Here is a 17,496-nt window from a genome sequence, read left to right on the forward strand (position 1 = left end):
TTGTCTTGGACAAAATGATTCAATTATTATAGAGGTTGAACTTCACGTCGTAGTTCATCGCCTTCTCCCGGCAAAATCCTTGCGGCCGGTGGTTTGATGCATTCCCAGATGACAAATATGTAATGCAGAAATCAAGGGAGCTGCCGGAAAAACCTTACAGCACTACCCTTGAACTAGCTAGCATCTTGAAAAGGAAAAGATGAAGGCTTGGGAAATAATTATGTTTTAGGATGGTTAGTTTTCAAACATTTGTTCTCCGTCACTATAGTCTATTCAATGAGAAGGAGTGACCGATCCAACAATTAGTCCACAGAAAATTTATTAATTCTGTATTCTAATATTGAGGTTCGGATGCACGATCGATCGGAATATTTTTCGGGAGTGGAACGACCGACAACATTACTTATATTCCTCCCCAATCCCCCACGAACAAGAATAAAACTCTTAATTCACAACCTAGACCGTTTTTAATTAAATGCTTATGGGAACGAGAGTTATGAACAACCTGCTGACATGATCAAGCCTTTGATAGGTTGATGACATAGACAGGTACTGGGCAAGGTGACAGTTCTAACAAGTGCAGGATCTAGATCATAAAGATTGCTAAGAACTATTTACAACGGAACTCTTGTCGACTAATAATTTGGAAATCGCCACGCATAATAAGAAAATGAAAGGTAAAAGACACATCTTAATTGGATTATCTTTTTTCTGACGAGTATACGTATACTCCACAGTCGAATAAACACATTGCCAGACAGCACCAGCCAATCCAAAATACTCAACAATAGTGCCAACAGGCTTTCTAGTTGCATGGAGAAGAAAAGGTGGCAATAGGCCCTCCCGTTTAGTTCTTTCCTTTCGAGCCATGTGAATGAGTTCAACGGCAGCAAGAAGCAAAGCTACAAATGCCAACACCATGCCAATTAATGCATAACCCATCTGGTCGAAAACCGCAGATGCAATCTCTAAGATTAAGTTTGTCATCAGCAAAATCCAACCTGATATTTCCTATACAAGAAAGATAATTGATAATACACAACAATACAATTATGACTGGCTGAGACTCATAATATATGATATTTTCATGTCTTTTCGTAAAATTCTTTCATGTTTGTCATAACCCAATTTTTGACCATTTTATCTTTATTATTATTTTATTTATTGAAAAGGATAAAAAAATTGATGAAAAAAATAATGATGATGAAAAAAAAAACAAGTAAAATGAAATAAATGAAGAATGAATCAAAGTTTGGGTTAAGGGCAATATGAATGGAAGTTTTGGGGTTTAATTAAACTTTGGAATTAATCTAATTAAGCTTGGAATTAATTTATTTAATCCAATTAAGGGTTTAACTGGAGAATTGATAAATTTTTAGACTTAATTGGACTTTGGATTTAATGAAATTAATGAAATTAGGGACTTAATTGAAGAAATAGCAAAGTTTGGATTTAATTGGGGCACGATTGCAACAGATTAAAATCCAAGGACCAATGTGTAAATAGCGCTGAGATGCAGGGGTTCAATTGCAATTTACCCAAGGACTGGACTGCAAACTTTCAAAACATCAAGGACCAAAACGCAAAAATCATCAACACTGTTCATCTTCTTCACCCGAAAAAATAATGACAACGGCTGCCTTTACTCCTGCATTAAAACAGAGGCACAATCGACCAATGGCATGCCAAGGGGGGATAAAAACCAGAGAAGAAGGAACGTTAGGGGGAGAGAGACAGGAAGCGCAGAACGGAGGAACAAAAAAGATAAAAAAGAGAGACGGGAAAAAAGAACCAGAGAGGAAGAGAAAAGGGCAGAACCCAGGGGACAAAAAGAAAGGAGAGGGCCACCAGGCCTTCCCCGAAGATCTCCCCTCTATCTACCTAAGACTGGTGTGAGGGGAAGAGTTTATAACCAAAAGACGAAAAACCAGGGGAAGAGCAGTCACAAAGAGTGATCAAGCCCTCGTTGCTCTCAGGCTCCTCTGAATCTCCGGATGGGTCTGGACAACATGTTGGAGTAATGAACGCAACGTTCTCTGCACCATGTTCTTTGGTACCTATAGATTCCTGTCAGGTTGGTGCTCACAATCCAGTCTTCTTGCAGCAGGCTTCCTGCGTCACCGGAGGTGTATATGTTAAGTCCCAACAGGTCTCCTTTGTCAACCACCGTCCTTCCATCTCTTTTGCACCAGAAGTAGCAGTGCAGTGGAGAATTTGCTCCATCAACGCAGCATCTCAGTAACAGCAGTGCAGCAGACCAGAGGAGAGAGGTGAGAACACGAAAAAACAGGAGAAGGGACAGGCAGAAGACAGAGGGGACAGAGAAGAACGAAAACACATTAACAAGGGAAGGCAACCGTTCGCAGAATCACAAGAACGAAGAAGAAAAAAAAGTTCAGCAAACCAATCATTGCTGGAGCACGAGCAGCAGCTACACGATTTAACAAATAGATATTCCAACTCCATAAGCAGTGGTCGACCCGACAACAAATCAATGGGAGAAGATAAAATGCTAGAGAGCTGCTCATTTGGAGGTTCTGGCGAGGAGGCTTTTGTTCCAAGTAAAACAGAGAAACTCAGTCCCATTCAGTGTGAGGAAAAGCAGTAGCCGTGGTCAAACTCGTGAAGATCTGAAATAGATTCCTGAAGCTTCTGCTAAGGTTTTCTTTCTTACATATACCCGGTGATTTGTTTTTGTTGTTTTTAGTGTTTTTTCGACTCCATTAGAAAAGCACGTTTCCAGATTTAGCCATGCATGTGAATATCATGTTCTCTTGTAGCAATATAATATACTAGGAAAATCTTGGCATTTTCAAGTTGGACCCCAAAAAAATAAATAAATAAAAAACATAAAAAAAAATAAAAAAATAGAAAAAATAGAAAAAAATATGTGTGTGCATGAGTAAAAATAATGTAAATTTATTGGTTTATTCACTGACGCCAGAGTCAGGAATAAAAATACTGGTTTAAATTTATATTATTTTTATTCGTTGTATTTTATTTTATTTAGCTAGAAAAATAAAAAAATATGTGCATGCATAAAAATACATTTATTTTTATTTATTTGTTCACTGATGCTAGAGTAGAGAATAAAAAAATATATTGATCTAATTTTTGTCGTAGCTACAAATTTTTACCAACACCAGAGTTGGAATTATTCGAGCTCGAATATTCACTGGCGCCAGAGTCAGGAATATTATAAACAAATCATCACGGCACAAATTAATAAATATTTAGCAATTTAAGACAAAACCAACAATGCAGTCTGCCTTAGGCAGAACGTTTAAGGGGTGATAATATCTTCCCTTTTACGTAACCAATCCCGAGTCATAGAATCTCTGTTGACCAGTTAGGGTTCCTAGTGACCATAATACTAGGTGGCGACTCCTCAAACGAGACATTTTCCCCTAAAAGAACCGAATGCTAGAAATCTGTTCTTTTTCCACAAATGTTGAAAAGAATTATTTTTTTTCATGGGCCGCCACGATGTCGGGTGCGACAATGTTGATCGTATACAATATTATATCTCTATTGGATTGGTTGGATTTAAATTTATTATTTCATGTATTCTTTCATGTGCATAAAAACAAAAAACAAAAACAGAAAAACAGAAAAAAAGGCCCACCCACTAGATATTTTCAACTAACCCAAACCCAAAATGAGCTTCACGTGGATGTACCTCTTCTCTTTCGTGGGCAACTGGGCATGGATAGAAATTTAAAGGTTAATTTTAATTAACCCCTGAGTTTGGGGAGAGTTCAACTTCTCCCCGTGAGGTTATACTTGTTTAAATTTTCTCCTTGAGGTTTCCAAATTGAATCAAGTAAGAAGTTTTTTTTTTTTTTTTTTAATCCCTAAGTTTTTGAAGATTGACCAAATAAAACCTTCTAGAGAGGATGTTACGAGATGAAGCCTTTTACTTTCAATCAAAAGATTCAAATGATGCTATCTGTACTTATATTTAAAAATATAAATATAAAGATTATAAAAAACAGTAGAATATATATTTCAAAGGACATTAAAGCCAACAAATCCACATCAACTCTTTAGAAAGCAGTTTGAAAGATCCGGTAAGATATGCTCCGTTAATTTGGAGTAAATTTAAATATTTCATTTTTGCAAATGATCCTGCGCTAAGTGATTTAGCTTCTGATGCTCTGACATCCAGTGCAAGACCCTCTATGACATCCGTACCCTAAGAAAAAAAATTAATATAAGTTTCATACAATTATTTGTATTAAGTTTGACTAGAAAATACGCATGACTACTATGCTTTCGTGTATGCATTGTGACGTAGCGGAAGTTTGTAAGAGAAGGATCACCGTCCCTTTCTTTCTGATTGTATTCGAATCCACGAACAAAAGTAAGAACACTCGAATCCACGAGTAAAGATAATTGTTTTGGGAGAAAACTGTTCTGTTATTCAAAATCAAAAGTACCTCCCTAAGTGAATGGTTGCTTGTATTTATAAGCTTACCATTCCTAATCCTAATCAAATAATAACTTATGGAATTTAAATAAAACTAAAGATAACAGGGAAGTTCCCATACGTCAGGACTTATGTCCACAATTCACGTCCTAGGCAATTTAACAGAAATAAAAAAAGAGGCACTAAGGCCCTAACTAAGAATCTGTGATAAATAAGGAAAGTGCAGCTGGCAATTTGTGTAGGGTAGTAATTCCAGCCAGCATGTAATTCAGTCCATCGCAACCTCTTTGTATGCATCCTTTTGTTGTTCCGTAACAGCAACCAATTGTCCTGCATCAGTCTCCTCTGCTTGAAAAGAACTCGCCCTCGAGTTAGTTGAGTTGAAGGGTGACTCATCAGGTGGATGATACTCGAACAAGTCAGCAACATTGAATGTAGAAGATATTGCCATATCTGCAGGAAGGTCTACTCGATATGCATTGTCATTTATTTTCTGTAGGATCTGATAGGGGCCATACTTCTTGTCGCTTAATTTGTTAAATGTTCTCACTGGCAACCGGCCTTTGCGTAGATATACCATTACCAGGTCTCCTTCCGTGAATACTTTAAGTCGTCGTTTCCGGTCTGCAGCTGCTTTGTATTTGGCATTGGACTCTTCCAGTTTCTGACGCACCTCTTCTTGAATGGCTTTAACCCGATCAGCCATATGTTCTGCTGCAATACTCATTCCTGGAAGCTTTGGTAGTGGTACTAAGTCTAATGCATGACTTGGGGGCTGACAGTAGACCACCTGAAATGGTGTCTTCCCAGTGGACTTGTTCTGCATACTATTGTAGGCAAATTCGGCTTGAGCCAATGTGAGGTCCCATTGTTTAGGCTTCTCTCCAGATAGGCAGCGGATCAAGTTACTTAGAGTGCGGTTCACAACCTCTGTTTGTCCATCGGTTTGCGGGTGGTTGGTGCTACTGAAGTTAAGTGTTGTGTCAAACCGCCGCCACAATGTTCTCCAAAAATGGCTAAGAAATTTAGTGTCCCTGTCTGAGGTGATAGATTTAGGGACCCCATGTAGACGAACAACTTCTTTGAAGAATAAGTTGGCCACATGCACGGCATCAGAAGTTTTCTTGCAAGCAATAAAGTGGGCCATTTTGGAATACCTATCCACCACCACAAAGACTGAGTCGGCACCCCGCTGTGTTCGTGGAAGTCCTAGGATGAAATCCATTGACAGGTCCTCCCAAGGAGCTGCTGGTATAGGTAAGGGCAGGTAGAGACTTGTATTCTGTGCTTGGCCCTTAGCTGCTTGGCATGTTGGACATCGCTTGACATGGTTGCCAACGTCGCGCTTCAGTTGGGGCCAGTAGTATCGTTCCTCTGCAAGAGCCACAGTTTTATCTCGTCCTAGGTGGCCTCCCAAGCCACTCCCGTGTAGCTTATGGATTATTTGTTCCCTCAATGAGCTTCTGGGAACACATAATTGGTTGCCCCAAAATAAGTAGCCCTCGTGAATATGTATTCCCTCCTGAGATCGCCCCTCCTGACACCTGCTCCAGATATTTCTGAAATCCTTATCTTCTACATATAATTCTTTAAGGCAGTAGAAACCTTTGACTTCAGCCCGCATAGTGATGAGCAGGGACACTTTCCGGCTTAATGCATCAGCCACTTTGTTCAGCTGCCCTGACTTGTGTTTCAATGTGAAGGTGAATCACTGGATGAAGGCAACCCAACGAGCATGCATTCGGTTCACGTTGCTTTGACTGTTAAGGAATTTTAGTGCTTGGTGATCACTAAATAGAATAAACTCTCGTTGCACTAAGTAATGTTCCCAAACTTTCAAGGCTCGGAATACAGCATAAAACTCAAGTTCGTAGGTGGACCACTTTTGGCGAGCCTCACTAAGTTTCTCATTATAGAATGCAATGGGTCTTCCTTCTTGAGATAGAACAGCACCCACGCCAATGATCGAAGCATCGCAATCTACCTCAAATAGTTTATCAAAATCTGGTAGTGCTAAGATTGGGGCAGAAGATAATTTCTCTTTAATTAGTGTAAAGTTGTGCTCTGCCTCGGTTCCCCAATGGAATTTTCCTTTTTTCATACATTCAGTGATCGGTGCGACAATTCTGCTAAAATCTCTGACGAATCGTCGGTAAAATGTGGCTAACCCGTGAAAGCTACGGACGTCGCTGACATTTTTCAGGGTAGGCCAATCCCGAATGGCTCGGATTTTTTCTTCATCGACTTTAATCCCATCAGCACTTACAATAAATCCTAGAAATAATAAACTGCTAGTCATGAATCTGCACTTCGGTAAATTAACATATAATTTATTCTGCTGCAAAACCGTAAGTACCTTTCGCAAGTGATCCAGGTGATCAGATTCACACCGACTGTAAATCAATATGTCATCGAAGTATACTACAACGAAGTGACCAGTAAATGGCTTGAGTACCTGATTCATTACCTGCATGAAAGTACTTGGAGCATTGGATAGCCCAAACGGCATTACCAACCACTCATATAATCCGTCCTTTGTTTTGAAGGCTGTTTTCCATTCATCCCCAGGTCTGATTCAAATCTGATGATACCCACTCCGTAAATCAATTTTTGAGAAGATTTTGGAACCAGCCAGCATGTCTAGCATGTCCTCTAATCGAGGAATGGGAAATCGATATTTAATGGTGATTTTGTTAATAGCTCGGCTATCGATGCACATACGCCAACTGCCATCTTTCTTTGGTACTAACAAGGCGGGTACCGCACAAGGACTCATACTCTCCTGAACTAACCCCTTTTTTATCAGTTCTTCCACCTGCTCCTATAGGACAAGGCCTTCTTTCGGACTCATCCGATAGTGTGGTTGATTTGGTAGGCTAGCCCCGGGGATTAAATCAATGTGATGTTGAATGTCGTGCATAGGTGGCAACCCCTCTGGTAAGTCTGTGGGTATAATGGCTTGGAAGTCTGTTAGTAAAGGTTGCAATACCTTTGGAATGTTGGTAGGATCAGCTCCAATTTCACCACCCGCTACTATAGCAAAAACTTCACTGGCCCCGTTGATTTCTGTTATAAATGTTCCCCCATCAACTAGGAGTATAGGCTTACCGTGTGTCTTCTGTTGTGCTGCAGAAAAATCTTCCTTTAGAGGACCTAATACCACCTTCTGCTCTCCCCTCATGAATATATACACATTGTCCCTGCCTTTGTAGGTAATGTCCACATCATATTTCCACGGTCTGCCTAGGATCATATGACATGCATCCATTGTGACAACATCACAAGTAATCTCATCCACGTAATGTTTCCCAATAGAGAATTGAAGGTGACAAGTTTCAGTAACCGTTGTTTCTGCTCCAAGCTTAATCCAGCCAATCTTGTAAGGTGTGGGATGTTTGTCTGTCTTCAAGCCTAGCTTCGTCACCATGGTTCTGGAGATGATATTTTCGCTGCTGCCACTGTCAATAATAACGTCACATACTCTTTTGTTTACAGTACACCGGGTTCGAAATATGCTGTGACGCTGCGAGTGATCCATCTGTTTTGGTGCTAGTAGAAGTCTTCTAACTACTAGAGAACGTGAGAGTAATTCTCCATCATCTCCTCCTGTAATTTCTTCTTCTCCATAGAGGTACTCAGTCTCGTTCTCTATCCTTTCTGCTTCGTCTATTCCTTCCCCTTGCTCAACCAGATGTACTGCCCCCCGTTTTGGACATTGATTAGAACGATGCTCTTGTTGTCCACATCTGTAGCACTTATCTGAAGTTGGTCTGGCATATGGATTTCTTGGTGCTTCTGGAGGGACTACTCCTGCGGTCGTCACCTGTGCCCTGCTGGTGCTTGGTCCTCTTGTGAAGTTCGTCATGGCGGGTGGAGGATTCAGTGGGAATTTTCCTTTCTGTGCTGTGGTATGAGTATATTCAGTCGGGGCCCTTGCTACACTGGTTGCTCTGGTCCTGTCCAATTGCGTTTCTGCTTTTGTAGCTAAATTAATAGCTTCTGTTAGGGTATAAATGGTGTGCATGGAAACTCGATCTTGAATATTTAAACGCAATCCTCCAATGAACCTGGCGACTTGTTGTGCGTCCGTCTCCATCAAGTTGTTACGAGAAGATAGTCTGTGAAATTCCTCCACATATGCTTGAACTGCCCGGTTCCCTTGTCTGCAATCCTGATACTGCTGAAACAATATCTGCTCATAATCTGGTGGCAAGTATCTGAAACGTAGCAGTCGTCTCATCTTGGACCAGGTTTGAACCATCCCTTTTCTCTGCCTCATCCGTATGATCTGCAATTGTTCCCACCAAGCGGAGGCTCCTCCCATTAATCTGTAAGCGACCAGCTTAACCTTCTTGTCTTCAGGGATCTCCATGTAATCAAAGAATCTCTCCACTACTGCTAACCAGTCGAGAAATCCTTCAATCTGCAGCTGGCCATTAAAGCTGGGTAGGTCCATTTTCATACGAAAAGACTGGGGTCCTTGTTCTCCCATATTGTAATAGCCTTGCCGATTGGGTCTTAATATGCGTTCGGCATATTCTTCATCATCACTGAGTTCTTCCTCATAGGCTAGCTGCCTACGTGGATTTGGATGGTGTTCACGGACAGGGACAATCCGTTCCCTGTGATCATCGCGAACCCTTTCATCCTCACGCCGCTGATTATTTCCAGTTGTTAACCTAGCAAGGGTTGCTTGTATTGCTTGTAAGGTTTGCTGAGTTTCCTGTTGGAAAGTTCTGAACTCTGCTTGCGTGATTATGTTATTTTCTTCTTTTCGCCATTAAGGGTTTCTCGTTCGTTCAGTGCGTTTGACATCTGGACAACGATAAACCTACTCTGATACCAACTGACGTAGCGAAAGTTTGTAAGAGAAGGATCACCGTCCCTTTCTTTCTGATTGTATTCGAATCCACGAACAAAAGTAAGAACACTCGAATCCACGAGTAAAGATAATTGTTTTGGGAGAAAACTGTTCTGTTATTCAAAATCAAAAGTACCTCCCTAAGTGAATGGTTGCTTGTATTTATAAGCTTACCATTCCTAATCCTAATCAAATAATAACTTATGGAATTTAAATAAAACTAAAGATAACAGGGAAGTTCCCATACGTCAGGACTTATGTCCACAATTCACGTCCTAGGCAATTTAACAGAAATAAAAAAAGAGGCACTAAGGCCCTAACTAAGAATCTGTGATAAATAAGGAAAGTGCAGCTGGCAATTTGTGTAGGGTAGTAATTCCAGCCAGCATGTAATTCAGTCCATCGCAACCTCTTTGTATGCATCCTTTTGTTGTTCCGTAACAGCAACCAATTGTCCTGCATCACATTGAGCTCTTACCTTCTGGTGGTCAAGTACATTCCATGCATCGACTATATTCCAAATTCTGGTCCTTCTTCCAAGATGCAAGGGAGACGATTCACGGACGACCTCCCTAGCACGTTTCACATTGAAAATGAAAGATGTCGGCAGCCACCGTTTCCAATTGAAAAAACCTGTTGAAATCAAAGAAAAACTTGGTGGAGCCAAACTGTATCCACGCAATGATAACCTTCTGACAAATTTTAATTGTTCAATTGAAGAGAGAAATTGCTTTTTTTTGGAATAAGTCGATATATTGAAAGGGCTAACCAGAAGGTAGCCAAAAACAAGATACATGAAAAAAAAAAATCACAATAACAAAAAGCAAACACAAAAAAAAAGGAAAAGAAAATCAACAGATACATAACCGAAAAAGGACATTAGGAATGAAGAAGCTGATACGCCATGCTAAAAGCCTTTATTTGGTGTTAGACCAATCTATAATACCTTCAGGTCCCATAATTAAAGTAGTGTCAGTAGCCATGAAGAACTTATCTGCAGACTTGAGCCAATTTGAGAGGCGATAAAGAATTAAGGAGAAAATATCTTCAAAGGTCGCAGTTCCATCATTGAAGATTACCTTGTTCCTCATAAGCCATATACTTCCATCATTGAAGAGAGAAATTGCTCATTTTCAATCCCATCGGCTAGCAACTCAGTTAAGGATTCCATATCACCCATGCGTTCTGGCAATTTCTCAAGTTGTGAACACCCAGAAATATTCAGAGTTTCAAGAGACTTTATATTGCCAATGCTTTCAGGAAGAATCTTCAGACTCCAACATCCCTCCAGATTCAAGAAAACGATGCTCGTCAAATTTTCAATTGATTGATGCACCTCAACTAAACTCGAGCAACCTTTCAGAATTAGTTTCTCAAGACTTGAACTGTGCAAGTCTGGTGTTTTAATAAGGTGCTGAGAATGACTGAGATTAAGGATTTTAAGCTTGTCGAGAATCTGTTATCATAGAGAGAAAAATAATGAAAATTAATCATAGAAAGTCATAACATGTAAATATAAATTACATACTGGAAAAATTTTGGGGATTGTAGCATGTTTCGTACCTTTTTTCCTTTCCATAGTTCTTTGAGGTTACTGTACTGCATATCAAGAACAACTAGATTGTCCAAGGTAAAATCAGATGGAAAATATTTCAAAGGACATTCATGCCAACAAATCCACATCAACTCTTTAGAAAGCAGTTTGAAGGATCCGATGAGTTGTACTCCATTGATTTGGAGTAAATTTAAGCATTTCATTTTTGCAAATGAACTTGTGCTCAGTGATTTAGCTTCTGATTCTCTGACATCCAGTGCAAGACCCTCTACAACATCCGTACCCTAAAAAAAAAATCAATACAACTTTCATACAATTATTTGTAATAAGTTTGACTAGAAAATACGCTTGACTATGCTTTCATGTATGCATTGAGCTCTTACCTTCTGGTGGTCAAGTACATTCCATGCATCCTCTTGATTCCAAATTCTGGTCCTTTTTCCAACAAGCAAGGGAGACGATTCACAAACGACCTCCCTTCCCATGTCTCGTAATAGATCATGCATGGTTACCGTCTCTCCCAATACTTCAATCATAGACCTTTCACGGAGAGTTTCCAAAACAACTTCTGGATTGGAACTGCAACGGGCTCCTAGCACTTTTGCGACGTATTCTTTCTCTATACCGATAAAGAAGCATGCAATATCAAGGAATGCTCTTTGTAGTTCATCGTCAAGTGCGTGATAACTTATTAGAAGCTTTCCTTGAATATCTTGGTTTGGAATTCTGCTCAATTTGTCAATTTCACTTTCCCATCTACCTCTGTTTGTCCTGTACAGAAGAGCTCCTATAACCTCAAGAGCTAAAGGAAGTCCTCCACAGTAACCAACGGCTTTCTTCGAAAGCTCATTATAATCTTTTGCTGGCTTGGTGTCCTTAAAGGCATGCCTGCTGAAAAGCTGAAGGGACTCATCTGGCTTCAATTCTTCGATCTGATATGTTTGATTTGCTTCACGAAGAAGATTTGAATCTCTTGTTGTAATAATTACTCTACTTCCGGGACCAAACCAACTTCGCTCTTCTATCAAAGCATTTAGCTGGTCCTGACGAGCCACATCATCAGCAACAACAAGAACTCTTTTGCGACAAAGTCGCTCTTTGATCAGAACCTTTCCTATATCAGCACAATCGAAATTTGCAACATCCTGTTTTAAAATATCATGAAGAAGTTGCTTTTGTAAAGGAACAAGATCATTAACTTGTTTTGACCTTTCATTGATATCCGAAAGAAAACAGCTTCCCTCGAATCCATTGCAGAGTTGATTAAATACAACTTTTGCTAGAGCTGTCTTTCCTATTCCTGGCATCCCATGTATGCCCACAATGCATACTTCATCTGTTGCAGTACTTAGAAAGTCAAAAATATCGTGAGCAAGATCCATACCTACCAGGTGCTCAGGAACATATAAGTACTCGCGACTTAATTTATTCAACACATCCTTGATAATCCCTTTGATAAATTTTGCTTCATGCCTGCTCACAGAAAAAAAGTAAGTCATCGATAGCAAGTCAATTAAGTATGCTAAAAAGAAATATTTTATTACTTCACATTGAAAAATGTAATGTAAAATTACTCCATAAACGTCTGCAAGTGAATTTTAGAGAGAAAAGGCATACCCATTTGCCATATCATTGAGACTCCATCCAGATAGGTTTCCGGCATCCTCAAGAGCTTTTCTCCACTCCTTCACCAACTTCTGTTCAAAACGCTCTTCATGCTTATCAAATGCCTCTGCAAAACTGCCAGTCTGTTTTCTCACATCTGAAGGATCAATGTCATAGAATATAGGAATAACAATCTGACCGGTTTTCTTTTTGCACTTCAGAATCTCTACAAGTTCATTGAGACACCATCTAGAAGAAGCATATCCTTTTGAGAAGACAACTATGCATATCTTTGATTCTCGAATTGCCTTGAGAAGATGCTCGGAAACTTCTTCTTCTCTAGGAAGTTCATCATCATCTCGAAAAGTATGGATTCTTGCTTGATCTAAGGCAAAATATAGATGATCAGTAAACGCCTTGCGAGTATCTTCTCCTCTAAAACTCAAGAAGACATCATAGTGCCATTCTGGTATAGAACGAGAAGACTCTGGCTCTGCCATTTCAGCTGCAGAATTGAAGGAACAATCAATTAGCAATTTAAGCTTAATAATGAGAAAGCATAAGACAATAGCAACTGAAGTTAAACATGAAACAAGCAAAGCTTTCACATTATTGTTATTGGTAAAGACATGAAATTAAAACAAGAAAGAAGCAAAGAAGAGTTAGCCATATATACCTGTGTATAACAAAGAGTTAGCTATGAAATTGCAGCAATCGGAGAGAGAAGTTTTGCAACTGAAGTTATTGAATCGGAGAAATGGGGTGTTCAAATCGAATCAGCAGTTCATGTATACATAGACAAACACATCTGCCTTTGCTGGGCTTTATTTATTGCGAGTGGTTCCAAATTATTACACGTTGGAAACAATATGTAATGAAAAAACAATTATTGAAACTTTGAAGTAAAATAGTAAAAGTTGGAAAAATATCAAACAGACTCTTATAGTTAAAAGTATGTTTCCTTACAAATTATTAGCAATGCAATAATTGTCAAAGAACAAATTATTGAGCTGGAATTTAGAGTGGTAACTTTCGTGGTCGTTGCTGATATTGGAGTATGAGTGTTCTTTGGAGTACGGTTGAATTGATTTTCTAAAAATATTTTTTTTTACATAGTTTTAATGTAATAATATTAAAAATAAATTTTAAAAATAAAAAATATTATTTTAATATATTTTAAAATAAAAAATATTTTTAAAACACAATATTTATTATTTAGCTGGAATTTAGAGTGGTAACTTTCGGTTGCTGATATTGGAGTATAAGTGTTCTTTGGAGTACGGTTGAATTAATTTTCTGAAATAATATCCATACGATACCAAGGGACGAAAAGATATCTTTATTTGGGAATTTTTTTTCCGCTCTTTCCACATTTATCTATATTTTCCGCATCTGAAACGTTTTTTCCATGAAGCAGCTGCGCGCATGCCAAGAAAATGAGAAAAAATACAAAAGGAAAAGAAAAGAAATTCTTGAAGTTTGGGACTTCAGATTCCAGGTTTATCACTAGGAAATTTCCTGTGTAAATTACTTGAAATTTCTAGTGAAATTTACAGTCAACCTATAAATGGACTAATCAAATAATATATTCAAATAAAATCAGCGAAGACGGGGACCCAAAACAGTCCCTCCTCCGTTAACAATTCATCCAAAAGAGAGTTATACAATATTTTATTATTTGGTTCAGTAGAGACTCTTTAATTATATATATTAAAAACATAGCATTATGTAATTCTAATACTATATTTTGAATAATTTTAGGGAAGAAATTATAATGTAATTGTAATTAAGTTTTTAGAAAATCTTACAAACAGATTCTATATCTCTTTCTTATTCTAATATTTTCATCCATCTTTTATATTCATTACAGACATATTTTATTTCTTTATGTGTTTTCTTTTTTTATTATGAATTCTTGACTTTGTTCTATTCTTTGAATTTCTTCCTAGATATATCATGACAGGAACGTGTATCATTTATTCAATCTAATTCCTATTTTCTTGTTACTATCATTTAATTTGTTATATATATATATATATATATATATATACACCAGAAAAATAAATATTTTTTTATAATTTACATGATGTATTGTTTACGATTAAAACCATGATATGTTTAAAGATATTAAAAAATCACAATTTAATTATTTTTTATATACGATCCCATCAATAATTGTGTAATCACATCTTTTATCAATTTTATTTCAAACATAGTTTATGCTAGAAAATAAATAATTATTCAATATTGATGACCTATAATAAATATCATATCGAAGATTAATAATAAATTTTATATAATTTGCACAGAATTTTCTTATTCTTGCTAATTAATCCCAGAGCGAGCTTCCATGAAACTTAAAGCAGGATTTTGTATAATTTGCACAGGATTTTCTCTAATTGAACTTAATTCACTAAAAAAGTTCATCATCTTTCTTGCAAATTATTAGCAATGCAATAATCATAATTATAAAAGGTAAAAGGTAACAGTACGTAGAGGAAAAAAAGCAAAGAAATTTCTCAAGCGTGTAGTGCTGGTAAATATTGAGCTGGAACATTCGTGGTGGATGCAACAGCTGGGTCCCACATGTTAACATTATTGAGGTCCTCAATATTGTTCTGTCTTAGACCGTTCTTCTCTCTGTACTTTTAATTTACAATTTATACAAAACAGCTACACCATATTTTTTAATTTTTAAATATTAAAAAACATTATTCCACTACTATTCCACGAAACTTGAAAAATATGTGAACGACATCTATAAACTGTTTTATAACTCAATCCTGGCAAATAACTCCTCTAGTAACCCTGGTTAATTAATTTATTTACTTTGGTCGACAAGCTTGAGTTTTTATTCAAGTAATCAACTAGTAAGGGGTTTTATTTCTTATAGTTATTAATTAAAACAATTATTTATATGATCAACTGGATTAGGGATTTGAGAGATGAATATTATGTTCCAATATGAATATTTATTACATCCAAAATAAACATCTCTTACTTGGCCATGAGCTTTTGTATCAAACTGCAGAATAACACCCTTCCCTTGCTGCTGTCAAATCTGTAAAAGTGCTTTTAGCATTATCAATTCCAATCAAAACAGCCATAACGAGCTATAACTGCGTGAAAATCATATTTTGCCCAGAATGATAGAGATCAACCCAGCGAAAAGCTATCACCAGCAATATCAGCTTTATAGCGCAGTAAGGATATTATTTTATAAATTAACATTTACTTTTAACACATTAAGAATGGTCAATGTAAAATTTGATTAAAGGACTTACTTTCTTAAATTATACCAAAATTAATCCATAGATATTATTTTATTATAATAAAAGGAGCCTAAGAGGGTAAGCAAAGTGACAGTGCAAACAGTATACAACATTTGTTTTTAAGTCCTAGCCCAGATTGTCTCAGAATACAAACTATGTTACAGACGCCAATTCTTGGATCCTTTATTTTTTTTTTCTTTTTTTATTTAATATAAGAATTTTTAGGATAATAAATATTTTTTTCTGTCATTTTTATTTAGTTTAAAACTTTTATTTATTTCTATTCAATATTATTAAAACTTATTTTTTTCTACTTGAAAAGAATAATTTTTTTATTTTATTTTTTTATTCAATATTATCAGGTTTTCTAGTTTTTATATTTAAAAAATTAATATCTTTTCTATTTACTTGTTTCTATTCAGATCCTTTGCAAAAGTTTCCACAACAACTGAGTCCACACGTTAACATTATTGAGGTCGAACAGGTATCTTACTGCTATCAAACTCTTCCAAGCTATTGTTGACCACTGTACCATTATTATTTTTTTCCTGAACCGTTCTTCTCTCTGTGATATCACTGTAACAACTTATTAAAAGCAGTGTAAAGCGTTAAAAACACAGGTATCATGAAGTGATATAAAGTTTCGTTTGTTATAAAAGTATGTCAATAATGAATGATATATGTCATAATTTAATTTTTTACCCAGATTTTTATCCAAATTTTTTTTTTCATTAAATTTATTCATAATTATCAAGCTTGAGTCGGTGTCGACTCAGTCAAGAAGCTGAGTCTCAAGTTATAAGGATTGACTTAGGTCAATTAGGAAAAATTTAAAAAAAAATATTTAGATTTTAATATTTAATATAAAAAAATTAAGAAACAATTCATGTAGATATAAGTTATACATGTTATAAATAATAAAGTTTAAAAAGATTATTTCAAAAGATTTTTTTTATTTCACATTGAAAAGATAATATCTTATTTTTTAAAAATTGAAGTATTTAAATTAAAAAGCTTTTTTATTCTATATTAAAAAACCATAATTTTTTTTCTAGTAAACATAGAGTATATATACTAAAAGGTTTCAAAATCCCACATTAAAAAAAATAAAACATTCTTCTAATATTTATATACTGAACTTTGAAATGAGTTAGTAATCAACTAAAAAAATATATAAAAAAAATAAAGGGCTCTAACTAGAAGAAAAAACACATTTAAAAAAAAAATATAGAGATCTCTAGCTAGAAGGAAAAACACATTTGAAAAAAAAAATGGGTTTCTACCAGGTTTTGTTAGGTCACCCGGGTTCCAGATCTACTCGGTGGGTTGACTGGTTTTCTCTTGGTCAACTGCAGGCCCGAGTTTTCAATAAAACAGACCCAGTATTGTTATCCAATTTTGGACCTATCTTTTTTATAATTTTTCTGAAAAATTCAAAACTAACAAAAATACAATGAAAACCCAACAAAATATATTCTTGATATATTTGTATTGTTTTTAGTATTTTTTAGTGTTATATTAAAAAAAATTTAAATTTTCAAAGGTTTTTCTGAACCGGTTCGATATTATTTTTAAAAATCATTGATTTTTTTTATGAAGTCAATGTGATATTGCTTGTTTTTTTCTAAAAAAATTCAAAAATACAAAAAAAAAATCAAAATTTGTAAAAAAAAAAAAAAGTTGAGGAAGAACCTAACAATATTTTACTTATAAATAAAGGTTCTCACAACGCATAAAAAAAGAGTAATGAGGCAGTTTTAGATAGAAAATTGAG

General features: G+C 36.3%; 2 protein-coding genes across 2 annotated transcripts; both read right to left on the bottom strand.

The window, feature by feature from the left end:
• Positions 1–671: 671 nt before the first annotated feature.
• On the bottom strand, positions 672–13,453 carry LOC118051971 (disease resistance protein Roq1-like). Its single transcript, XM_035062778.2, has 6 exons — positions 13,127–13,453; positions 12,463–12,955; positions 11,229–12,318; positions 10,854–11,129; positions 9,769–10,746; positions 672–1,011 (listed from the first exon to the last, which is right to left on the bottom strand). Exons 2-5 carry the CDS (start codon positions 12,948–12,950, stop codon positions 10,378–10,380), a joined length of 2,223 nt encoding a protein of 740 aa, XP_034918669.1. The 5' UTR covers positions 12,951–12,955; positions 13,127–13,453; the 3' UTR covers positions 672–1,011; positions 9,769–10,377.
• On the bottom strand, positions 4,698–10,249 carry LOC140955158 (uncharacterized). Its single transcript, XM_073406961.1, has 6 exons — positions 10,237–10,249; positions 9,700–9,923; positions 7,419–9,152; positions 6,786–6,896; positions 6,264–6,413; positions 4,698–6,113 (listed from the first exon to the last, which is right to left on the bottom strand). Exons 1-6 carry the CDS (start codon positions 10,247–10,249, stop codon positions 4,698–4,700), a joined length of 3,648 nt encoding a protein of 1,215 aa, XP_073263062.1.
• Positions 13,454–17,496: the final 4,043 nt, after the last annotated feature.

This window comes from Populus alba, chromosome 19 (assembly GCF_005239225.2).
Source record: "Populus alba chromosome 19, ASM523922v2, whole genome shotgun sequence".
NCBI classification, from domain to species: Eukaryota; Viridiplantae; Streptophyta; class Magnoliopsida; order Malpighiales; family Salicaceae; genus Populus; species Populus alba.